At 43.4% G+C, this 26,442-nt stretch overlaps 1 protein-coding gene across 1 annotated transcript in view; it reads left to right on the forward strand.

Moving 5' to 3' along the window:
• The window catches only part of TMEM233 (transmembrane protein 233), a 37,245-nt gene extending 20,525 nt beyond the window's left edge, over window positions 1–16,720 (forward strand). The window contains exons 2-3 of the mRNA XM_015068569.3: window positions 5,621–5,757; window positions 14,678–16,720. Of these exons, the coding sequence (XP_014924055.2) occupies window positions 5,621–5,757; window positions 14,678–14,684 (144 nt within the window). The 3' untranslated portion in view covers window positions 14,685–16,720. The remainder of the gene's footprint in view (window positions 1–5,620; window positions 5,758–14,677) is intronic.
• The last annotated feature ends 9,722 nt before the right edge of the window (window positions 16,721–26,442 follow it).

A 26,442-nucleotide genomic window follows, 5' to 3' on the forward strand; every position in this document is an offset into this window, starting at 1 on the left:
TATTGCACAATGTGGATCTACAATATGTAAAAAGTTCCCACAAATCAGTAAGAAAAAGACAAACTAATAGAAAACTGGACTAATGATAGAAGCATAAAATTCATCAAGAAGAACTACATTTGACCAACAAACATTCACATACACACATCCACACTTTACCAAACTAGCTGTGTGACTCTGGGCAAATCACTTTAACTTCTCTGCGCCTCAAGTTTTCCATTAGTAATATGGAAACAATAAAGCATCTACCTCACAGGCCTGTTATGAGGACAAATGAGATAATCCTAGAAAAACACTTAACACAGTGCCTAGCACATATAAATGCTCAATCAGTGTTACCTGTTATCATTATTATTTTGTCAAAGAAAGACTCAGAGGCCAAAACATTTAGAAAAGAAAAAAATTCACTTGGAAAGAAATGCAAGGGAGTCCACCTTCAAAAGGACCAGCTAGCCCAATAAAAAGCACAACACAAGTATTTAAAGAAAACAACTGCGAAACTGCCAAGGTAACCAAGTTTTACAATAATCTGTTCACGATTTAAAAATAAACAAATAAAGAAAGCAAAATAGTATCTTTCTCAAGAGATTACAATATCCACAAAAGTGTGACCTCCATTTGGGCACCAACATCGCAAAAGACGGAGATGAAGTTGTCTTTGCCAAGATTTATGGGAAATACTCAAGGTTTCAATATTGGAGGGATGTAGGCTCGACAGACTGACCCTGTATTCTTGGTTTATCTCAGGGTACAAATTGCTATTTCTTTATCTTGACTGATAGACACGAGGTACTTAGTCATAATGGAAGCAAGAGAAAGTGTTAACTTTCCTTTCATATTATTCGTGGGCAGGGGGTGGGAGGTGGGCTGAGCGAGCTGGGGGGGGGGGGGGGGGGGAGGGAAGGCGGTGGATCTAGAAGCAAATGCACCAGACTGCAAACAATGGTTATCCCTGGGAAACAGGATGAGGAAAAGAACTTACTATTTACTGGCTGTTTCTGTAGCATTTGAATGCTTTACGTGTTCACAAATTACATTTGTAATCTGTAAAGGAACTAATAAGATCATACAAATGTTAAGTATCTAAGTCATCCCCTGTTTCTAGTTCTTCCACAGCAGATGGGATAGTTTGCTTTCTAAGCTTTTCAGAAAAAGATTTATAAACCACGCATTTTCTCTACAAACCCATCTCCACCTCTTCAGTCCATAGCATCTGCCAGGAGACCCTTAGTATGCAATTCCAAATTGGGAGACACAAAGAATGACAGCCAATGAATGGGGGAGGGAGGAACTAATTCCTTCTTGCTTCATTATTAGATCTCCAACTTGAACCCCGAGATTCCCAACCAGTGAGGTCCTTCAGAGTGAAATCTGGGAGTTCTAAAGCTGCCACACTCATCTCTCCATATCCTAACATTTACCCAGCAGATATGCCATAGACAGCCCCTTCTTCAAGGACCAGAGGAGGAAACAGATTCATAAGAGAACTCATGGTGGGGGGGGGGGGGGGGGGCGGACAGTGGAAGGAGAATCCATAGCTAATACTGAAAGAGGCTTTCATCTGTCTTTCAAGCCAACCAAGGCCTCAATTCTAGACGACTCAGCACCTCCCTTAGGAGCCCCGGCAACATGGTGGTTTGCAGAGAGGGGGGTCACATACAAGATGCCAGAGTGGCAGCAGGTGATGAAGGTTGAACAAGACTCACTCATGGCTTGCACCCAAATCTCCCTCAGCCAGGTCACCAGCCTGGCTCTGTTGACCTGTAGCAAACAACTCACGTGGCTCGGGAAGCTTCCATTGCTCAGGGGCAATGCACAGATATATAGATGTACCCCTCAGTATGGCACAGGCTTACTGTTCTTCCCACTTGAGAACATGGAACTGGTGTTTTCATCCAAACAGCCAGGAGTTGACAATATTCGGGGAGGGAGGAGTCTCCCTATATTTTCCCTCTGATTACATCAACACCAGTGCGTTGCCCTAAGTGCATCTCAGAACTCGGTTTTCCAAAGCAACACAACAGGATAGTGATCAATTTAAGAGCATTTTGAATGTGCGTAATTTTACACTGGATTGCAAAAAAACATAATTTTAAAAAAATGAACTGGACTGTGGGGTCTAACATTCTACACATTGACTTTGATCTGAAGACTATAAAACAAAGTTCCTGGGGTGCCTGGGTGGCTCAGTCAGTTAAGCATCCAACTCTTGATTTCGGCTCAGGCCATGATCTCATGGTTTGTGACTTCGAGCCCCACGTCAGGCTCTGCACAGATGGTGCACAGCCACCTTGGGATTCTTGCTTTCCTCTCTATCTGCCCCTCTTCTGCTCTCTCTCTCTCAAAAAATAAATAAACAACAACAACAAAAAAAACCCAAAGTTCCTCAAACCTAGGTCCTCAAAGATTCTGCTCCAGCAAGAGGCAGACCCTGATCATCTATAATTCTGATAAGTACCCCAGATGATTCTACTGTACCCCAAAGATCTTAGTGTTGGAGGAAGAACAAGATAGACAGTGGCAATTCACAGTAAAAGCTAACATTTATTGAGTATACACTATGTGCTGGGGCAATGCTAGCTACTACTATTAAGTCGTTGGCTCCTCTATTGTGAAGGAGATGCTATTATCATTGCCCCCAATTTACAGATGAGAACTATACAGATGTATCAACCTTAGAAAGGTTGATAACTTCCTCTAAGTCTCACAGCGACTAACACATGGAATTTGAACTCAGCTCTCTCTGGATTTAGAGCCCATGCTCTATTACATGCTTCCTTGGGATAAATCTTTTTTTTTTATGTTTATTTTTGAGAGAGAGAGTGTGAGCAGGGGAGGACAGAGAGAGAATGGGAGAGAGGCTCTGAAGCAGGCCCTGCACTGATAACGGACAGCACAATGCAGGTCTAGAACTCATGAACTGTGAGACCATGACCTGAGCCAAAGCTGGACGCTCAACCAACTGAGCCACCCAGGTGCCCCTGGGATAAATCGTAAGGTGGTGCGCACCTTGACCTTGTAGGGCATTAAGGACAGCTGCCTAGACCACAGGTTTTCAATTCTAAGAATCTTAAAAAAAAATTCTGCAGCAACAGCCCAAGTGTCCATCGACACATGAATAAATGAACAAGATGTGATATTATACAGACAGTGGAATGTTATTCAGCCTTAAAAAGGAAGGGGATTCTAACCCATGCTACAACAGGGCTGAACCTTGAGGACACTGCTTAATGAAATAAGCCAGGCACAGAAGGACAAATATTGTATGATTCCACTTATGTGAGGTACCTAGAGTGGTCCAATCCATAAAGACAGCAAGCAGAATGGCAGTTGCCAGGGGAGGGGCTGGGGGTGGAAGAATGGAGGGTTTAATGGGTACAGAATTTCACTTTGGGATGATGGATGGTGGTGATGGTCACAAAACCACTTCAGTGACTGCCACTTAATGCAACTGAACCCACACTTAAAAATAGTTAAAATGGTAAATTTTATGTTATATGTATTTCACCAATTTTTTTTTTTTTTTTTTTAGAAAACTGGTATTTGGTCCCCACAACCAATTAAATCTGAATCTTTTCAGGACATCTATCTGTTTTTAAAACAAAGAGGGGCACCTGGACGGCTCAGTTGGTTAAGCATCCGACTTCAGCTCAGGTCATGATCTCATGGCTCACGGGTTTGAGTCCCGCGTCGGGCTCTGTGCTGGCAGCTCAGAGCCCGGAGCCTGCTTCGGATTCTGTGTCTCCCTCTCTCTCTGCCCTTCCCCTCCTCACACTCTGTCTGTCTGTCTCTCTCTCTCTCAAAAATATATAAATATTAAAACTAATAATAAAACAAACAAAAATCACTAGCCACATGTTCGTAGTAAATACTCAGGGTTGAGCACTCCAGAATTCCGGTGCTCATGCTGTTGGAAGTTCTGGATATCATTGCAGGTTCTTGACTTCCCCTTCACACCAGTCTTTTGAGCAAGCCCCATCACTGCCGAGGCCCCCTTCACTGCTGAGGCCCCCAGCTTGTTGCTAAGGTGGCCAGAATCCAAGAATTAATGCAAGGTTCTGGAAGTGGAAAGCTCGGTGTTCTACTGGGTGTTTCCCTGGCTTGCAATTGTCTACACGTGCTTCATCCCCCTTAAAAGTCCAAGAAGAGGAACAATCTATCAGTGAAGTGTGGCGGTTTCGGGATGAAGAACAGAGGTTCCTACTGAAATCTGCAATTCACCACACTGATCAACCTCCGTCTGTAACTCATGAATACTTATTTCCAGACTTCTTTGAGCTGCAGCAGAACTTTTGAGGGGATCGTCAGCAGTAGGAGTTATGATAAGGAGGGTTTATTAGAAGACTGTTCAGCTGCCCTGGCCATCAGCCCAGCAGCAAACATTCTCTGAGCACCTCCACTTTGCCCTCCAACGAATTCATATTCTGCAGGGAAATGGATATACATCTCTCACCCACTAGCCAATACCTATTTCTTGAACTCCTACCATGTACCAGACACTGCTCAAAGTACTAGCAACTAAGGCGATATTTAAAATATTCAACAAGTATTTAAATATGCAACTAAATATTCAATCAGGATGGGGCCAACTGGTAACCCTGAAGTTGCTGGATCATGGGGAAGTCTGCGGAGAGTCAAAGGTGTGAGGACCACGCACGATGGCTGGGGGGCCAGGAGGGGAGGGGTAACTGCTATTTACCAGCCAGCCAGAAGTAGTTCAGTATTTTACCAGCTGGGAAAGCCATATGAGTAGGTACCAGTTGAATGACAGCTTGGCTTGGGGATAGAGGTGAACAGTTCAGCCAAGATCCCTGACCTCACGGATTGAACTTCTAGTGCAGGAGAGGTGAACTTTTTCTGTAATGGACCAAACAGTAAGTATGGTCTCTGATCCAGTACCCAACTCTGTTGTAGCATAAAAGCAGCCACAGATAAACAAATGAGTGTATAGTAAAACAAACGAGTGTAGTAAACAAATGAGTGTGGCTGTGTGCCCAACAAACTTAATTTATAAAAAATCAGCAGACTGGGGACACGTGGGTGGCTCAGTCGGTTAAGTGTCTGACTTCGGCTCAGGTCATGATCTCAAAGTTCATGAGTTTGAGCCCCGTGTCAGGCTCTGTGCAAACAGCTCAGAGCCTGGAGCCTGCCTCAGATTCTGGGTCTTCCTCTCTCTCTGCCCCTCCTCTGCTCATGCTCTGTCTCTCTCTGTCTCTCTCTCTTAAAAATAAGCATTAAAAAAGCAACAGTAGGCTGGACTTGGCCCATGGGCCAGAGTTTGCAAACCCCATTCTGTTGGACGTGACATGCATACCTGTACATTAGACAAATATTTATCAAGAATCTTCTACTGGACAAATATGGCACCAGGCACTGGTACACTGTGCTGAACACCAGATAGTGGTCCCTGCCCACATAGCACTTCTACTCTAATAGGAGAGGCCCAATCAATCATTTTAATGTGCTATGGTAAATGCTAAGAGGAAAATAATCAGCAAGGGGAAGTCAGTCAGCCCAGGGAGGGCTTCCTGGAGGAGGTGATGATCAGATCAGCCTGAGAAACACAGGTCTTTCCTTGTGGGTTGTCTGTCATCACCAGCTCTTCCCTTGTGTCCCCCAGTCTCTGAACAGCTACAACGATGGAGACATCGAAGGATCCAAGCGGCTTGGGAGGAATGCCAAGTGGGTGGCCATCGCCTCCATCATTATTGGCCTTCTGATCATCGGTATTTCTTGTGCAGTTCACTTCACAAGGAAGTAAGTAGGCTTTCTGAATCTGTCCCAGTGTAAAATGCCTTCTCCCGAATGCCCATTGGAATGTTAGGACAGGTTAGGTTATGTTCTGGTAGCAAACGATGCCAAAAAAAAAAGAGTTTTCGTTTTCATTTCACTGGTGTTATACACACCATGTCGTTTTGTGGACAGTCTCTCCTCTGCTCAGTCACTCAGTGTCCAGGCTATCCAAAACTCCACCATCTTCTAGCGGCTCTGTGTAGAACAGGGGTCAACAAAACGTTTCCATAAAGGGCCAGAGGGTAAATATTGTAGGTCTCTGTCACCATCTCAGTCGTGACTACTTAACTGCCACTGCAGCACAAAAGCAGCCATATACAATATGCAAATGAATGAGTATGGCTGTGTTCAATAAAACTTTATTTACAAAAATTGGTATCTGGCCCATGGGCCATAGTTTTCCCATCTCTGAGAGACGAGAGAGGAAGACGGGAGAATCCCACATGGATTTTCACTGCCTCAGTCCCTTCCTCTGCCTTACCATCTGATCTGCTGAATGATTTCATGATTTTGACTCAACTAGCCGACCTGTTCTTACTGTAAGAGCAGAAGGGTGCCACATATTTTTGGTATTGCCAACGTGCTCTCGTCTCACAAAGAGATGGATGCTGTTGCTGTTTCTCTCTGGATTTGGACACATTTATCCTGATTTCTCTAACCAGCTCAGATGGGCTCCATCTGCTAGAATCAATGACACTTTCCATCAGAGGCTTGACAGGGGCAAGGTCGTGCAATGGACAATCAAGACCTGGAAATGACAAGCCCAGATCCATCTCTGCCTCACTGTGTAGCTCCTGGCAAGGCAGATAAGGACTCTGAGAAATCTTCTAGCTCTTCCCCCAGAGCAGGGGGTTAGCCACCCCACACACACACCATGTCCCTCAAGCTGAGAAGGTCAGCCTCTTTGAGTTGGTTTCAGAAAAGGCTCACCTGGTGGGCAAGGAAGGACGCAGACACCCATCAGCCTGTCAAATCAGCCAACCCAACCTTGGCAGCCAAGAGGGTAGTCCCTGTCAACTTCCTATCAGAGGAGCCAGACCCAGGAACAATCAGGGCGGCTGAATGGAGGGGAAGATGGGAAAACAGGAAGTGTCACAGAGCGGGGGGAAAATAGATGGCTTTGACCAAAGAGAGGAAAAAGGGACACTAAAACATCTAAGGAAGTTTCTTGCCTGCAAGATGAAAATGGATGGTGTTGGTCTATGAAGAAGATGGGTAGAGAATAGATGTGCACACACCAACTTTATCCTTTAAGGAAGGCACAATGTGCTCGTGTGTGAATACGGGGCTGTGGGGTGTGGGGCCAATGGTGCTGGTTTGGCAACAGACTGCCTGGGCGCAGTTTCCCCCTCTGCCACTTACCTACTGTGAGACTGACGGTCAGCCAAGTGCTTAACCTCAGTTTCTTCTTCTGTAAAATGAGGATTATAGTCGTATAATCCACTTAAGAAGGTTATTGTGAAGGTTAATTAGATGACCCACAGCATGTGTATAGCATGATGTCTGTTCCTTAGTTGGTGCACAAAAATTGCAGACCATTCGGGGCACTTGGGTGGCTCAGTCGGTTAAGCGTCCATCTCTTGGTTTTGGCTCAGGTCATGATCTCACAGTTCGTGAGATTGAGCCCCATGTCGAGCTCTCACTAACAGTGCAGAGCCTGCTTGGGATTCTCTTCCCTGTCTCTCTGCCCCTCCCCTTCTCTTGTTCTCTCTTTCTCTCTCAAAATAAATAAATAAACTTAAATATATATATATATATATATATATATATATATATATACACACACATATATACATACATATATATATATATATATATATATATATATATATATATAAATAAATGCAGGGGTGCCTGGGTGGCTAAGTCAGTTGAGCATCCGACTTAGGCTCAGGTTATGATCTCACAGCTTGTGGGTTTAAGTCCCGCATGGGGCTCTGTGCTGACAGCTCAGAGCCTGGAGCCTCCTTCAGATTCTGTGTCTCCTTCTCTGCCCCATCCCTGCTCATGCTCTCTCTCTCTCTTTCAAAAATAAATAAACATTAAAAACATTTTTTATAAAGTTTTTATTTATTTTTGAGAGAGAGAGAGAGAGACTGAGTGTGAGCAGAGGAGGGGCAGAGAGAGAGAGACACAGAATCTGAAGCAGGCTCCAGGCTCTGAGCTGTCAGCACAAAGCCCGATGTGGGGCTTGAACCCACAAACCATGAGATCATGACCTGAGCCAAAGTCGGATGCTTAACTGACTGAGCCACGCAGGTGCCCCAACATTAAAATGTATCTATCTATCTATATCTATATCTATATCTATATCTATATATCTATATCTATATCTATATAAATGCAAACCATTTGCTAATCCTATTATTACTGCTGTTATCAACATGGCTGGGAGAGGACTTCAGAATTTAAGATGCTACCAAATAGAGCTCATGGCTTTGCACTCATGAGCTAATTTCAAAGGACAGTGTTCCAGGGGAAAAAGGCCAAGTCTTGGCCTAACTCCTGGGAACTTGTGAAAATACATACTGCCCAGATCAGTGTTGAGCTGGGTTATAATAATAGCAGCCGACACTGACACAGAACTTAATAGGCCAGCTACTGTCTAAGCTCTTACATGAATTAATCCCTGTTGAATCCCCACAGCAACCTCCCCACTTTGCAGATAAGAAAACTGAGACTCGGAGAAGAGAAATAACTTGCCTGATGTCTCACAGCTACTTAAAGGCAGGGTTTAACCTGGGATAATCTGGCTCTGAAAGCTGTGTTCTTTTTTTCTTTTTAAACGTTTGCTTATTTTTGAGAGAGAGACACACAAAGTGAACAGGGGAGGGGCAGAGAGAGAGGGAAACAGAGTAACCGAAGCAGGCTCTGCACTGTCAGCACAGAGCCCGGTGTGGGGCTCAAACTCACATACTGTGAGATCATGACCCAAGCCGAGGTCGGATGCTTAACCGACTGAGCCACCCAGGTGCCCTGGAAGCTGTGTTCCTAACCACAGTGCCACACTGCCTCTAAGCCAATAGCTAGTATACTCAGTAACAAAACCAGGAGATAGCACTCGACTTGTGGCTAGCTCCAGAGCTGATTTATATGGGGGTGGTATGCTGAGGTTTCAACCTACAAAGAGCAAACAAAAAGTAAACAAACAAACAAACAAAAACCTGGGATGAGATAGGACCAAGGGTAGCAAAATCAAAACATTGCAGGAAGGAAGCAGGAAGCACTGCAAGGAACACGCATGAATGTTCCCAGTTACAGGATAATATGAGTGGTGGGGACTGTGGTGTTCGAGAGCACAGTCCAGCTGATTGTTACCACTTGGAATGCAGACCCCGTGGAGCCCATTTTTCAAAAGATATTAGAAAGCTAGGTTTTCATTTCGAATCTCCTGTTTTTTAGATGTTGACAACCAATTCACATTATGTAAACACATGGTGAGGGCCAAAAACAAAGCAAGACGAAAAAACATACAAAAACCACATCTCCAGCCTGGACATCATCTGCTTTGCAGTCTCTGGTAGACAATGTGGCTTTCAAAGATCAGTTTGCCCATTAGACACCATCCAAGCAGTCCTACGAGGGACACAGAAGTCTTCACATATGGGGACTTTCTCCATTCTTAATATAAATATTTCTATCCGGAGATGAAGCATCGACCCGTATATGCTTGTGATTGAGATTTTGTTAGCAGTGGTTCCTAAGAAACAGTGTTTCACTGTGGTTGGAGCCTGGACTTCAGTCCTGCTTTACTAGGATACAAATCCTACTTCTACTACATAGACCACCCTGGCAAGTTACTCTCTCAGCCTCAATTTCCCTATCCATAAAGTAAGGATAGAATTACTTCCCATCTGTATGGTCAGGTTCCTTTCAGATACCTTTCCCTCCATGTTATCAGAGAAAACAAAAATATCTTCCAGAGTTAGAATCCCAGGGAGAAACTCAAATATAAAGGCTTTGTGTGCGTGTGTGTGCGCGCGCGCACGCGTGTGTGTGTAGGAAAGAAACTAGCCCTTAGAGAATGAAATCAATTCTATCTTCCATTAAGACCAATAACGGGCCAATTTCTCAGTAATCCTTTGAAATAAAATTTCCCAGCCCTAGGAGGAATTGAGTGGCAATGTGGAATTACTAAGACAGAGGTTTCTAACTTTGAGCTGTATGCGAGTTACCTGGGGAAGTTTAAAAGAAGTTGGTATCAGGGCCCCATCTCAAAAGATTCCAAGTCGCTAAGTCAGAAGTGAGGCTCAAGAATCTGCATTTTCCAGCTCCCCATTCCTACCCTGGGGTTTAGACGCAGGTGGTCAGCTCAACCCTCTTTGCCAAACGCCCTCCCTCCCAAACCCAGAAGGAAGAATGGGCTAACAGAAGCTGGCCTTTAACAGAGTGGCCAGTTTTCATTTACATCAGCAAAGTCATCATCCTAAACGTGTCATATCTCATTCATTGCCAAGGAGGGGAGTCAAGTTACCGCCAAGGAGAGTACCCACAGGAAGGTTCTTTTGTAACAATCCTCAAGGCAGCAAGGGCGTGCACTGAGGGGTTCTGGGGAAGTCTGACTTTAGAGGAGCCCAAGCCTGGATAGGAGACAAAAAACCTTGAATAGGTGACTTTTCTGATTCTCATTCAAAAACTGTCTGAAATAAACAGACAAGTCTGTTTAAAAACTGTCAAATCCTGCCTTTAAAAAAATTACTCTTTATCCTTATCAACAACACCGAAACTAATCCCGAAGTCCTGACCTTTTAAAAAATTACTACGTGTCCTTATCGAGAGAATTGTAACCAATCCCTTCCCTCCCAAATGATGGAAATCCCAGGTGGATAAACTTGGGTCATAAGAGTCTTGACCCAAACTCAGAAAAAGGTCTCTTTCAATAGGATATCCATGTAAGCCATGTGGCAGTTAAAGAGAGATTTGGGACATCAAATCCACAAAAACTGGGAATCACTGACACTAAAATATTCAACAGCTTGGGACAGAATGTGGCACTCTCAGAAGAGAACCATTCTGGTGCAAACAGAATCAGAAACTTGCAGGCTCTCAAAGTCAGAAAACTCTCTGCTCTCCAGCTGCTAGGGAAAGGGGAGAAATGAATCGCACAGAGCTGAAAAATTTAAATGTTGCTGCAGTCTATTTATCAATCGAATCGTTCAAGTCCCCAGCCTAAATCAACCTGTCTGCAGGCTTTTACTTTCTGCTGGTGCCTTGAGGATTCGAGCAAAGTGAGGTTATTCCAATCGTGTTTCTCAAAGTCTCAGAGTCACCTGTGACAAATTCAGCTGGGATGTTTGTGAAAATGCAGATTCGTGGCCTCTAATCAAGACCCTGAGTGGTCCTGAAAGATGCATTATCACAAGCAATCCCCCCAAAAATAGTTCTAAGCATTCCAAAGTTGCAGAAACACTGTTCTAGGGCTTTGCATCTGATGGAGGAACATTCTTGCCTGTGTATGAATATGTGCCACAAAACAAGATGTTTTTTACATCTTGAAGACACATCTGCTGCTTCGTCCCTACTCCCCAGCGCACTTTACACACCTCCCAAGTTTGTTCTTCCCTCTCTCCTCATGATCAGGCTCATGGTCACATATCTGATGCCCTGCAGAATTCAGTGGAATTTCCTTAGCTGCAAAAACAGTTGACTGTGACAAAGCTTGGGTATAAAGCAGACAAATGTCCCACCAGAAATATGACAAATGATATTCAGGAAGGTCTCACCTTACTGAGGGGTGAAGTTCGAACATCAGGGCATCAGGTGAGCTTTGAGTATAATCAAAATTCATCTTGGAAGCATCTACGGTGGGGGGATGCCCTATTAGAGATTCACACCCACCCTGTATCCTGGTCAGCCCAATAGACCCAGTGTTCCCACCGGTGTTGGAAGAGATGACATTCCTTGGGTTGAACGCCAGCTGAAATAGTTGGCATGGCATATGTTCAACACTGGAACCACGCCCCAAAGTCACACAGAAGGAATAGGAGTCACATACCCACCCATCCTCATGACCATTGTACACGGTGATGGCCAGAATCTCCAGCTCCATTTAAAGAGTTGCTTTTTTCTTTTTGAGAAACATGTATGGTTCATTCACCACATACACACGTTCATTCACACGTACAATGCCACTCCACTGAATTTATGACTCTGGACAGCTGCGTAGGCATCTAAATAGCCAGGCAGGGCCCTACCATGTATTAAAATTGCTTGTTTGTCATTCTTAGCAATAAAAGCCTTCATGTTCCAAAGTTTTCATTCAGGAAGAACTTGGCCTCCTAAGTAGATTAAGGATCCCATGTGTCTTCCATTAGCAGACACAGAGTTAGCAAATATTAAGCCATTATGCACTGGTAAAGCTTATGGCTTATAAATAAACCGGAATGAGTCCTTTCCTGGCCTCAAAATATCCTTCATTGCATTAGGATTGGAAATAAGCATATGTGTCAAGGCAGGAAAGAAGCAAAAAGTTGGCCTTTTTGCAAAAACATAAAAGCAAATTCATCTTCTTTTCTATATTACTGGTTGGAGTAAAACTTCCTGGGGATTGGTTTCCATAGACGTGTCTGCAGAGAATTTTTGTGATTCCATTATGAAAAATGGGAAACATTACCTATTCCCAAAAGGTCAGAAGGGCCTTTCTTTGTTGGTTCACATAAGCTGAAGTCAAGACAAATCACACCTAAGTCGTCATCAACAATGGAAAGACTGTGGCTTTGAAAAGGATATAAACTTGTGGACTTTGACAAATAAATCAAAATAGCCGTTAAAAAGATGTTCAACCAGTGACCAGAGCAACAACAAAATACTGGGGTCTTTTGACTGTCAGATTGAAACAATTAAAAAGATGGATAATATCAAGGTTGGCGAGAGTATGAAGAATTGGATACAAAACAACACTGTTGGTGGAGGAGTAAACTGAGTCTTTGGAAGGTCAATTTGAATACATCTATTAAACTTGAAAATCCATGTGCCCACCCACTCAGCAATTCTATTTCTGAGTATCCTCCCTAGATACAAGTGTACAAATAGGCACGTGAAACAGTAGCTCTCTTCCCTGGTTACACATTAGCGTCACCTGGGGAGCTTTAAAAACTAACAAAGCCCAGGGCCTACCCTGGATCAGTTAAATTAGAATCTCCAGTGATAGGACCAAGCATTCATAGGTTTTAGGGCTCTCCAGATGACTCTAACGCAGCCAGGATGTGCAGTGATGTTCACCGCAGCTGGGAAACCATGAAACAACCTAAATGGCCATGGGTGGGAAAATGATTAAGTACCCAGTGGTTTATTCATAGGACGGGATACCACACCACAGTTTAAATATACATCGTCCATCTCCCATACTATGGCTTTAGAAGGCCCCACATGATCTCGCTGCTGCCTCTCTTTATCTCCCAGCACATTGCCCCCTCACTCCTCCACTTCAGCTATACTGAATTCCCCTCTCTTCTTTGAGCAATGCAAGTATGCTCCTGCCACAGGGCCTTTGCACTTGCTGGTCCCTCTACCCAGAATTTTCTTCCTCCTGATATCCAAGTGGCTTGTTCCCATCTATCCTTGAGACGCTTGGTCACCTGTTAGCAGAGCGGTTACCCCTGACCAACTTCTCTAAAATAGCACCCACAGCCCTACCCTTATTACCTTGGTCTTGTTATTCCAACTTTACTTTTCTTCCTAGTACTTACCACTCCTTGCAAAACTGACTGTATAATATATAATTATGTGTAACTTATTATATTGACATAAAATTATACATTTTATATATTAATATGCATATAATCATACACTTTTATGGTCTATTTCCTCCTAGTAGGATGAAGACTCCAAAAACATTCTTTTTTATTTGAGAGAGAGAGAGCGCAAGCAGGGGAGAAGGGCAGAGGGAGAGGAAAAGAGAATCCTAATCCTAAGCAGGCTCCACACTCAGGGCAGATCCCAGTGTGGGGCCCCAATCCCACGACCCTGGGATCATGACCTGATCTGAAATCAAGACTCAAGACATTCAACCAACTGAGCCACACAGGCGCCCCAAAAACATTTTCACTTCTGTCATTGCCCATAATAATAGAGCATAACATTTTACGGTTCTTCCTTTGAAGCTAAACTGTTGGGGTTTGAATCCAGGTTCTGCCTCTAAGTAGCTGTGTGCTCTTGAGCATGTCTTTTAACCAGTCTGTGCCTCAGTTTTCTCATCTGTAAAGTGGGGATAAAACAGCACCTAGCTCACAGGACTGGGAAGATTCAATTGTGTAAAGCACAATGCCTGACACACAGTACTCACTATGTAACTGCTGGGCACTGTCATCACCAACACCTAGAGCAGGGCCTGGTGTGTAAATATTTACTGAGTAAATTAATGAATGAATATGTGTGTGTGTGTAACCCATATCTTACATATATATGATACATATGTATCATATATAGATATATCATTATCCCATGTATATAAACACACACAAGATGAATTTCTAAGTGCATACTTACAGATTTAAATGTAGAGAAAATCACCTGGAAGATGCACACAAAATGCTAAACAGTACTGCTAACCTTTTAGGAGGAGAATGAAGTTCAGAAATGCTCACAAAGCAGTTTGCTGCATCTGTATCATTTGTGGGTCGGATTTTTTTCTGTTTTTTGTGGGTGGTGGTGGTGGTTGTTGTTGTTGTTGTTGTTGTTGTTTGCATGGGCCAAGTGTAAAATCAAATATGTTTCAGATGTGACATTTCTCCAAAGGAAGCCAATGCTTATGCAGATATGCTGGCCCAGGTCTGCACTTGTTTAATCAAGGCTGATCCCTACAGAGAACGGAAGCCCTTGGGTGGAGAAGGCCCAGGCCTGCTCTCTCTCTCACTCTTTCTCACTGTCTGTGTGTACCCCACAGCGCCTGAGCGGCCAGCAGTCAGCGTGAGCATGGAGGACGGACCTCATCCACACACACCCCACAGGAGTTTCTGAGGAATGGACCCTTGACTTCAGACTGTGAGATCTTTTCCTCCAGGACTCTCCAGAGGCAGGTCCCTGGCAAATGAACTTAAAAAAGAAAAAAAAAGGAAAAAAAAGAAAGAAAGGAAGGAAAAAAAAGTCCAAAATTAAGGAAAACCAAGCAGCACAGACAGATCAGCCATCACAGATTTTTTTTTTTTTTTTTTTTTAAACAAAAAGAAAAACTCAAGTCTCACTGTCTGAGTCTAGTGAAGGCCTCTGTGTCCATGCCTCTTCTGCAGAGATGAGCCTCAGGAAATCTCAGTATTTCTACATGGGGGCTGGGGGTCTACATGTGGGGGGAGAGGGAGGTCCTAGAAGCTGGCGTCTGCCAAGTCGAGCGCAAACATTTGCAGCATGTTTAAAGTTGACAATGGAGCTGAATCTGTGCTTTTTGTCCCCTTTTATTTTTACATGTCATAGCTAGTGGGTCCATCAGTTGCTCCCTGCCACAGCCCCCAGAGTCCCCACATCACTCACCAAAGAAAACAAATGAAGGGTCTTTCTGGCCTTTTGTCCTGACCTCAATCTTCCGATGGTCCTCTCCCTTGCTTGTATCCACCGCTGCTCACCTCACTTTTCACTTCAAGACTCTGAGACTGTACTTAGTGATCAATTCTAGATACAGGAGCACCTTCCCCATCCCAGTTTTGGGGATAAACTGGCTGTTTACGGAATGTGCTTTATTCAAGCCATCCCCGCCCCCCACTCTTTTTTAGCAAGTCTCAGGCAAGATCTTTGATTTTCCTGGATGCGTACCTGGAAATACCACCCACTGTATTTCTTTTCTGTCAAACGTAACCCCTTCAGGTGTGAGTGTACTGGCTTAATGATGCCATTATTCTGCCTGCCAGAACTTGCCAACCCAGTGTTTCTCAGATGCAGGGCAAACCACTGGCGGTACACAAAGGTCATTTTTAAGTTGTTTATAGACACAACATCAAGTGATGCCAATCACAAAGCATGTTTCCCCTTTTCTATTCTTTCTCAATGCCGATTACAGCAAAGAGAAAGCTTCTGTTTAGTGCTCACGGGTCCTTAACACCTTTTCTGTTACTTTGGCTCTTTTCCCTTCTTCATAAAGGAAGAGCAGGCCTCAGGTTCAAAGTCTTCTGTCTACATAGAATTTAATAGCAGAGTCCTGTTTTCGTTGTATTTCTTAATTACCTTCCATTTACAGTTTCCCCTTAGGGACGTGATACGTTGTTTCTATTCAAGTAAATTTACTTAAGAAAAATAAGTGGACTCAAAGAAAATATCAAGGGATTAACACAACAGGTGATATGTACATGTGGCAAAAGTAACTTCAGGAACTACTATCAGAAATACAGTGGTAATGAACTTTCCTAAGCAAGAGAAAAGGCAGCTTATTCTAAGTGAATGAACAAGAGGCCGAGAATTAAAACACCTGTGTCCCAAGGCCTTTTTTGCCACCCACAGGCTATGCAAGCTGATTTTTAGGCAAGTTTCTTAGCCTCTCTGTGCCTCGAATTTCTTCATCTGGAAAATGGAAATGAGAATACCTGTCTACATACCTCAGAGTGTTGTTAACAAGAATGAATCGCCATAATAGATGTGAATGCCCCTGGAGGGAGATTCTAAGTGCTATACAAATACAAAGCAGTGTTCTTAGATTACTAGGAATCTCAGGCATTTGTTAAAATCCTGGACCCCAGCAAAAAATAAACGTTGATGGGCATCAGATTCCACCTGTCATCTCAGCCGGATGTCTGTCGTGAGCCAGCACTTGTCCCAGGAGGAAACTGAATCAGGGCCACGAGTTCTCGGCACGCAGAGATCCTAACGTCATTCCAGTATATTGGATCCTGATTTCTGTTTCAGACATCTTGTTTCTTGTTTGTTTGTGTTTGGGTCCCTGATCTTTTACCCAAATCAAATGAAAAGTGTTGCTGAGAGGCAGAATAAAAATGGTTTTAAGTAAGACTGTTTTTCATGGTGTATAAAGTTGTGTTTTCTCGGGGTTCCCAACCTTCTAGAGGGAATGGGTTCCTGGATCCCAGTCTAAGCCTGTAGGGAAGACAGAGAGAGGCCGGGGATGGGGCTGGAGAGGTGTCAACCTAGAACTAACTTGGGCCTGAAATGCCCTTCCAGGAGGCATTGAAAATGTTAGACACTGAAGTCACTAAATAAGGTCCCTGGGCTCCAGAGGGGGTCTGAGTTTTGCTGGGCCTTGGGACCTGGCAGAGAGCTTTCATACTGATAAATTGGGATGATGTTCTCCTCCAGGGCTTCCTGTAAGGCTGAGATCATCCTTGTTCCACTCCAAAAAGCAGTCAGAGGGGCGCCTGGGTGGTTCAGTCGGTAAAGTGTCCGACTTCCGCTCAGGTCATGATCTCGAAGTCTGTGACTTTGAGCCCCACATCAGGCTCTGTCTGACAGCTCAGAGCCTGGAGACTGTTCTGGATTCTGTGCCCCCCTCTCTCTCTGCCTCTCCCCTACTCACGCTGTGTGTCTCTCCCTCAAAAAAATAAATAAACATTTAAAAACAATTGTTTTTAATTAAAAAAAAAACAGCTAGAAAAAGAATTGACCAAGTGCATCAATCAGCCAGGGTACACTTTCGGCAAGACAGTGACCAAAAAAAAAAAAAAAAAAAAGGCTAGAGCAAAGAATGGAGTTTACTGGTTCCTCTAACTAACTGCAAATTCCAGAAATAGCTTCAGGCATGGCTGGATCTTGGTGCTCAGCACTAAGAACTTCTACCGGTCTCTCAGCTTCAACTTCCTGAGTTCATTTTGGTTTCATAGCAGCATGCTGGCTGTCAGCAGCTTCAGGCTTCTCCTATCTGCTTAGCAATGCCTGTAGAAATGGTGTGTCTGTCCCCTAACAGCTACAGGGGGGAAAACGTTCAATTCAAAATAATGCAAGGGGCACCTGGGTGGCTTGGTCGGTTAAGCGTCCGACTTCGGCTCAGGTCACGATCTCATGGTCCGTGAGTTCGAGCCCCGCGTCGGGCTCTGTGCTGACGGCTCGGAGCCTGGAGCCTGTTTCAGATTCTGTGTCTCCCTCTCTCTCTCTCTGACCCTCCCCCGTTCATGCTCTGTCTCTCTCTGTCTCAAAAATAAACGTTAAAAATAATAGTAATAATAATAATGCAAAATTGATTCAGAACCAGAACCAGTCCATCAGTCTGGATACCAGCCATTAACAAACAGGCGTGGCCACCCTCCCAACACAAATTGAATCCATGGCCAGGGGTATATGGCACCCTCATTGGCCGCACCTGGCTCACGGTTCAGCCAGTGTAACTGAGGGTGAAGTCAGATCCACCCAAACTTTATGGGTCGAGGGTGGAGGAAAAGGATGGTTTCCCAAAGGAAAACCAAAGTGCTTTTACCAGAAGAAGGAGAGACAGAGGCTAAGCAGAAAAAACAACCACTGTCTGTATTAGGCATGCTGCCTCTTACTATGCCTGCCACAAACAGGCCAAAAGTGATGTAATAGCTTTTCAGACAATTTCCCCACTCTGTTGTCACTCTCATCCACTCCCTTGTCCGATGGCTATTTACAGAGCACCTGTTCACCCATGGGTGAGGCTTTGGAGATTCCAATATGATAAAAAGAGATCCCTGGGAAGGGTTCACAGTGGGGAGCAGGCACATATACGATAATTAGAAGAAAACATTAGGATGCTAAGACAGGCATGAACAGTGTTATGCTGTCACTTGGCGGGAGGGACTGCTGGCTGTACCCGAGAGGGGAGGCCTCAGGGAGCAAATGTCCCTGTCCCACTGCCCCGTGCATTGCTAAGGCTGATACGGCTACAGCCCTTGAAGTTGCCCTATCTTTGGCCACAAGTTATGGGCAGAAGCAGATGCAGACATAAAATCGCTGGCCTCAGCTCCTGGATCAGCAAATTATCTCTGGCCTACACCAAGACAGCTGCATTCAGCAAAACAGCATTATGCATGTATCTTGATACGTAACCCTAGATCCAGGCTTCTAAATATAAAGAGACAGTTTTGGGCCACTGATTACAAAAAGAAAGAAAAAAATTATTCTAAGACAGCATCCACCTTCATTGCTTACTACCAATCCTTAAAAAATACTCGTGGATGTTGACTATTTGAGCCTGGAGAGTTACCTTATGAAAACAGGCCCCTGAACCCGCGTACTTTGAATTCCAGTTTTGACGCACGCAAAAAAGAGGCCTAAAAACTAGTCAAGCATCACCCATCATTTCTGGAGAAGTCCCAGAGAGAAGGAATTCCCTTTCCAATACGCATTTGTTTGTTTATTATTTCTTCCAATAGAGATTTACTTATCGGGTGTCAGGAGAAAGAAGTACAGGGTTGCCTTTGTGTATTTTTGTGGGTCGGGCATCTGCGTCTCCCCTGCATTCCTGGTTCCAAACCTCAGGTGAGCGGCCAGGTCAAATCTGTGATGGTCACAACCTCCATCCCTCTTCCAGTCTGAGTGCACAGCTCACCGTCAGACACTGGCTCAGTGAGGTGTCCTGCCGTTTAATTTTCCGAAGCTGTCTGCTCCTGGCCCTGCCACGAGGTGTCGATCCTGCCGGGTGACACGGAATCCCACACACGAGGACTGGTTGTACTTCAGAGTGAATATACTGACAGGGGCCCAGGAAAGGCCAAATCCTGCCTCTGTGGAGGTAACAAGGGGCTTGAGGACCAGCACAACACAGGGCCTAACACAGATCTCAACACCTAGTGGGCAAGGTGAATAAATATTTCTCGAGCCACTACCAAAGCTCATCTAAACGATTACAATAGTCTTCTGATGGGTCTCCCTGGTGTATTGGTTGCTGATTGGTCCTGTAACAAATACTACAAGCTTAGTAACTAGAAAACAACCCACATTTATTGCCTTACCATTTGGGAGGTCAGAAGTCTGAAACAGGTCTCACTGAGCCAAAATCAAGATTCCAGGAGGGTTGTATTCCTTCCTGCAGCTTCCCAGGGAGAATCCATTTCCTTGCCTTCTCCACCTTGTAGATGATGCCCACATTCCTCGGCTCCTGGCCTCCTTTCACCTTCAAAGTCAGCAATCACCACTGGACTCTACTTCACATGGCATCTTTCCCGTTGTGACTCCTCTGACTTCCTCTTCTCCATTTGAGGACCCTTGTGATTACACTGGGCCGACCCAAGTAATCCAGACTAATCTTATTTTAAAAGCAGCTGATTAGCATCCTTAATTCCCCTTGCTGTGTATCCTAACAAACTCACAGGTTCCAGAGATTAATCCGGAGACATTTTGGGGTTATCATTTTTTTTCCCACCACACCCTGTTTTCACATTGATCCCCGTCCAACACTCACAGCAGCCTGGGGCGATCTCGAAACCTGAATTAAACAGAACTACGTCATTCCTCTGCTGAAACCCAACCCACACAACCAATGGCCTCCCAACGCAACTAAAACTCAAACTTTTAACATGTAACCCTACGTGATCAGACCTTTTTCCCTTTCAGATCTCATCTCCTACCACTTACCCTCCCTCCCTCTGCTGCAGCCCCACACTGGCCTTCTTGCTACTCTCCAAACATGCCAAGATCATTCCTGCCTCAGGGCCTTTGTATGTGCTGTTTGCTCTGCCCATAACACTGATTCCGGATTTTCTTTTCCTCTTCCTCCAAGTCTCGGCTTCTTGGAGAGGGCTGACCTAACCCCCTCCAAGGCAGCCTACAGTCTTCTATTTGCACTATCACACAATCCCCAGGGCGTTACTTCAAGGTCTATCACAATGGAGTTGGATACAGTAATCAACTATATAATTATCATTGAATGTTTGTCTTTCCCGGCAGACTATCAGCCCCTATGAAAGCAGGAACGCTGTTCATCTTTTTCACCCCTGCTTTCACGGTGCCTGGCATATACAAGGTTTTTGGTAAGAATGAATAAACAATGAAAGAGAATAGAGGGTGTGGAAGGAAGGAAGGAAGGAAGGAAGGAAGGAAGGAAGGAAGGAAGGAAGGGCAAAAGAAAAGAGAAGGAGAAGAAAATAGCTGGAAAACTTAAGGAACTAAGAAGAGATTTCAGCAGATCCTTAGTGCTGGGAGGCACAGTTTGGAGTTAAAGTTCCACCAGATTAGAGAAGCCTGGGAACCCCTCAGTCTTTCGTTGAAACTCAAGAGGAGTCACACATTAGTGGTAAAGATCACATCAAAGGACTGAAGTCTGGAACACACAAAACCAAAACAGACCCAACCAAAAGAAGTCTAAAATCATGCCTCCATTGGATAAAGAAGAGTCATCAGTAATTTCACTGTCAGATAAATCAAAATCAAAACCCAATACTTTTCTGAGGCAGATACCAGAACCCCAGTTCTCTGCAATATATCATACGCAACGTGCAGCATGAAATTTAAAAATTACTGAACATGTGAAGCAGCAGAAAAGCATTATCATCAAGAGAAGAAACAGTGAGTAGAAACAGACCCAAAGATACTGCAGATGTTGAAATAAGTAGTCAAATGCATTAAAATAAAGGCAATAAAAAAGCGAAAGGGTCTAGAAGAAAAGGTTAATATAATGAGTAAAGTGATGGAGAATTTCAGGAGAGATATGGAAAGTAAGAAAAACTAGAAATCCTAGATCAGAAAATTACAAATTCTGAAACAAAATTTGAAAATTTTGAAAATTCTGAAACAAAATGTTTGTATGATGTTAACAGTATATTGGACAACACAGAAGAAAAGATCAGTGAACTCGAGGACAGGTCAATAAAAATTATTCAAACTGAAGCACAGCAAAAATAAAGTTTCAGCAACTTATAGAAGAATATCAAGCATCCTACCATAAATGTAACTTGATTCCCAAAAGAGGAGGAGAGAAAGAGACAATGGAGTGGTAAAAAATTTTTTTAAAGAAATACTGACTTGGGACACTTGTGTGGCTCAGTTAGCTGAGCGCCCAACTCTTGATTTTGGCTCAGATCATGATCCCAGGGTGGTGGATCCAGCCCCATGTCAGGCTGTGCACTGAGCACGGAACCTGCTTAAGATTCTCTCTCCTTCTCCCTCTTCCCCTCTCCCCAGCTTGTGCTCTCTCACTCTCTAAAATTTAAAAAAAAAAAAAATACTGACTTAAAATTTTCCAAATGTTATTAAAAATATCAGCCCACATGTTAAAGAAGCTCAAAAAAACCCTTAACTGGAAATATTCAAGGAAAACCAAATTGCTGGAAACCAAACTTAAAGAAAATAAATAAAAAACCAGGGGGGTGGGGGGGAGGGGTGAATCGATTACATACACAGAAACAATAGTGAAAATAATTGACTTCTCATCAGAAACAATGGGATACAGGATACATTGGAATGACAAGTATAAAATAAACAACTGTTGGGGCACCTGGGTGGCTCTGTCGGTTGAGCCGCCGACTTCAGCTCAGGTCATGATCTCACAGTCTGTGAGTTCGAGCCCCGCATCGGGCTCTGTGCTGACGAGCGCCACATCGGGCTCAGATCCTGGAGCTGCTTCTGATTCTGTGTCTCCCTCTCTCTCTGTTCCTCCCCTGATCACACTCTCTTTCTCTCTGCCCCTCCCATGCCCGTACTCTCTTTCTCTCTCCCCAAAATAAATAAATATTAAAAAATAATAACAATAAATAAACAACTGTCAACCTCCAAGTGAAAATATCCTTTAAATAGAAAATGAAATAAAGACATTTTCAGCCAAACCAAACAAAGCTTAGAGAGTTGGTTTCCAGCAGAAATGAACCACAAGAAATGCTAAAGGAATGCCCTTTAGCATGAAGGTAGGGAAAACCAGATGGAAATCAGTACCTATGGGAAAAAAACAAAAAGTTCTGGAAATGTAAAATGTGTGAATAAATAGAAAAGACCATAATCTTCACCAGAATCTCAACATGACTTTTTGCAGAAACCAATCAGCTGAGTCTAAAATTTAGATGCCATAGCAAAAGACCTAGAGTAGCTGAAACAATCTGGAAAAAAAAGAGAAAGTTGTAGGACTCACACTGCCTGATTTCACGACTTACTATAAAGCTACAGTTATCAAGAAGGTGTGATATCGGTGAGATAAGACAGACATGGAGATGAATGGAATAAGGCACATGTATGGTCAATGGATTTTTGACAAAAGTGCAAACGCTGGGGTGCCTGGGTGGCTCAGTCAGTTAAGCGTCTAACTCTTGATTTTGGCTCAAGTCATGATCCACAGTTTGTGAGTTCAAGCCCTGCATCAGGGATTCTCTATCTCTCTCTCCCTCTCTCTCTTTGCCCCTCCCCTCCCAAAATAAAAAAAATAAACTTTAAAAACAATGCAAAAGCAATTCAATGGGGAGAAAATAATGTTTTCAACATATGATGGCGGAACAGTCTGACCTCCATATGCCAAAAAAATGAACCTCAACCCATACCTCACATGGTAATATAAACTGACTCAAAATAGGTCATAGATCTAAACACAAACCCTGAGGGGCACCTGGGTGGCTCAGTTGGTTAAGCGTCTGACTTCAGCTCAGGTCATGATCTCTCAGTTCGTAGGTTCAAGCCCCACATTGGACTCTGTGCTGACGGCTCAGCCTGCTTCGGATTCTGGGTCTCCCTCTCTCTCTGTTCCTCCCCTGATCACACACACACACTCTCTCTCTCTCTCTCTCTCTCTCTCAAAAATAAAGATGAAAAAAAATTTTTTTAATAAAAACATAAAAAAACATAAAACCTGAAATGATAAAACTTCTGAAGAAAATATAGGAGAATATAGAGTAACTAAAACCTTTGAACACTGCTGGTGTAAATATAAACTGGTGCAGCCATAATGAAAACAGTACGGCAGCTCCTCCAAAAAATAAAAACAGAATTACCATATGACTCAGCAATTCCACTTGGGGGTATATACCAAAAAGAACTGGAAGGGGACTCAAATAGGTATTTGCACTCTGATGTTCATAGCAGTAATACTCATACGAGCCACAATGTGGAAGCAACTCAGGTTGATGGGCGAATGAACATACAAATGCAGTGTATACACATAATAGGATACTATTCAGCCTTAAACAAAAAGGAAATTCTGAGCCAACTTACAACATGAATGCACCATGAAGACTCTATGCTAAGTGAAATAAGCCAGTCACTAAAGGACAAATGATGTGATTCACTTATAGGAAGTAGTCAAATTCAGAGGCAGAAAATAGAACAGTAGTTGCCAGGGGCTGGGGGGAAAGAGGGAGTAGGAAGTTATGGTTTTAATAAGTATAAAGTTTCAGTTTTTCAAGAGAAAAGAGCTCTGGAGATTAAGTGGTGGTGACAATTTTGCAACAATGCGAATGCACTAATGCCACCGAACTGTACCCTTAAAAATGATTAAAATGGTTCTTACACCATCCACAAAAATAAACTCAAAATGGATGAAAGACCTAAATGTAAGACAGGAGGCCATCAAAATCCTAGAGGAGAAAGCAGGCAAAAACCTCTCTGACCTCAGCCACATCAACTTCTTACTCAACATGTCTCTGGAGGCAAGGGAAACAAAAGCGAAAATGAATTACTGGGATCTCAGCAAGATAAAAAAGCTTCTGCACAGCGAAGGAAACAATCGGCAAAACTAAAAGGCAACCAACAGAATGGAAGAAGATATTTGCAAAAGGCTAGTATCCAAAATCTATAAAGAACTTATCAAACTCAACACTCAAAAAACAAATAATCCAGTGAAGAAATGGGCAAAAGACATGAATAGACACTTCTCCAAAGAAGACATCCAGATGTCTAACAGACACATGAAAAGATGCTCAACATCACTCATCATCAGGCAAATACAAATTAAAACCACAATGAGATACCACCTCGCAGTCAGAACGGCTAAAATTAATTCAGGCAACAACAGATGTTGGCGAGGATGCAAAGAAAGAGGATGTCTTTTGCACTGCTGGTGGGAATGCAAACTGGTGCAGCCACTCTGGAAAACAGTATGGAGGTTCCTCAAAAAATTAAAAATAGAACTACCCTATGACCCAGCAATTGCATTACTAGGCATTTATCCAAGGGATACAGGTGTGCTGCTTCGAAGGGGCACATGCACCCCAACGTTTATAAGCAGCTCTACTGACAATAGCCAAAGTATGGAAAGAGCCCAAATGGCCATCGATGGATGAATGGATAAAGATGTGGTATATATGTACAATGGAGTATTACTCAGCAATCAAAAAGAATGAAATCTTGCCATTTGCAACAACATGGATGGAACTAGAGGGTATTGTGCTAAGTGAAATTAGTCAGAGAAAGACAAATATCATATGACTTCACTCGTATGTGGAATTTAAGATACAAAACAGATGAACATAAGGGAAGGGAAGCAAAAATAATATAAAAACAGAGAGGGGGATAAGGAAAGCACAAATAATATAAAAACAAGGAGGGGGACAAAACATAAGAGACTCTTAAATACAGAGAACAAACTGAGGGTTGCCGGAGGGGTTGTGGGTGGGGGAATAGGCTAAATTGGGCAAGGGGCATTAAGGAAGACACTTGTTGGGATGAGCACTGGGTGTTATACAAGGGGCTGAATCACTGGAATCTACTCCTGAAATCATTATTGCACTATATGCTAACTTGTATGTAAATTAAAAATTAATTAATTTTTTTTTTTTAAGTTAAAAACAGAGGGGCGCCTGGGTGGCTCAGTCGGTTAAGTGTCCAACTTTGGCTCAGGTCACGATCTCACCGTTTGTGAGTTCAGGCCCCGCATCGGGCTCTGTGCTGACGGCTCAGAGCCTAGAGCCTGCTTCAGATTCTGTGTCTCCCTCTCTCTCTCTGCCCCTTCCCCGCTTGTGCTCTCTCTCTGTCTCTCTCTCTCTCTCAAAAATAAATAAACATTAAAAGTTAAAAACATAATTACCATATGATCCAGCAATTGCACTACTGGGTATTTACCCACGGAAAGCGGAAACAGTAATTTGAAAAGATATATGCACTCCTCTGCTAATTGCAGAATTATTTACAATAGCCAAGATATGGAAATAACCCAAGTGTGCATTGATAGATGAATTAATAAAGAAGTTATGGTATATATGTTATAATTCTAAGCGAAATATGTCAAAGAAAGACAAATGCTGTATGATTTCACTCACATGTGGAATTTAAGAAGCAAAAGAACCAATAAAGTGAGAAGTACAAAAATTTTTTAAAATGATTAAGATGGTAAATTTTATTTTATTTATATGTATTCATCATGTTTTTCATTTTCTTTTTTTAAGTCAATTAATTTATTTATTTAGTAATCTCTACACCCACCATGGGCTCAAACTCACAACCCCGAGATCAAGTCACATGCTCTACCTACTGAGCCAGTCAGGTGCCCCATGTTCTTTATTTTCTATACTTTATGATGTTTTGACATCTTGGGCCTTCAGTGACTGGGAAGAGACTGCACCTCCCAAGATTAACTGATTTCTACTGGTAGTAAATGACTTGCCTGGAATCTGCAATGCAACCAATCCACAGCCCATACTCTGAAGCACATTCTCCATCTGACTTTTAGACTCCAGCAGGCAAAATCTCTCTGCCCTAATCACCCCAGGGCCCAGTACCAGACAACCAGGGACCATCCCTATAGCCCAGGACCCAACGAAACCACAAGAAGGGCTTTTTGCACATGCTCTCCCCTCACCCTCTCTACCTGTGGCCAGCCTGACTGGCGTGGCATATCCCCTCCTCTTGGGA

This window comes from Acinonyx jubatus, chromosome D3 (genome assembly GCF_027475565.1).
Source record: "Acinonyx jubatus isolate Ajub_Pintada_27869175 chromosome D3, VMU_Ajub_asm_v1.0, whole genome shotgun sequence".
NCBI classification, from domain to species: Eukaryota; Metazoa; Chordata; class Mammalia; order Carnivora; family Felidae; genus Acinonyx; species Acinonyx jubatus.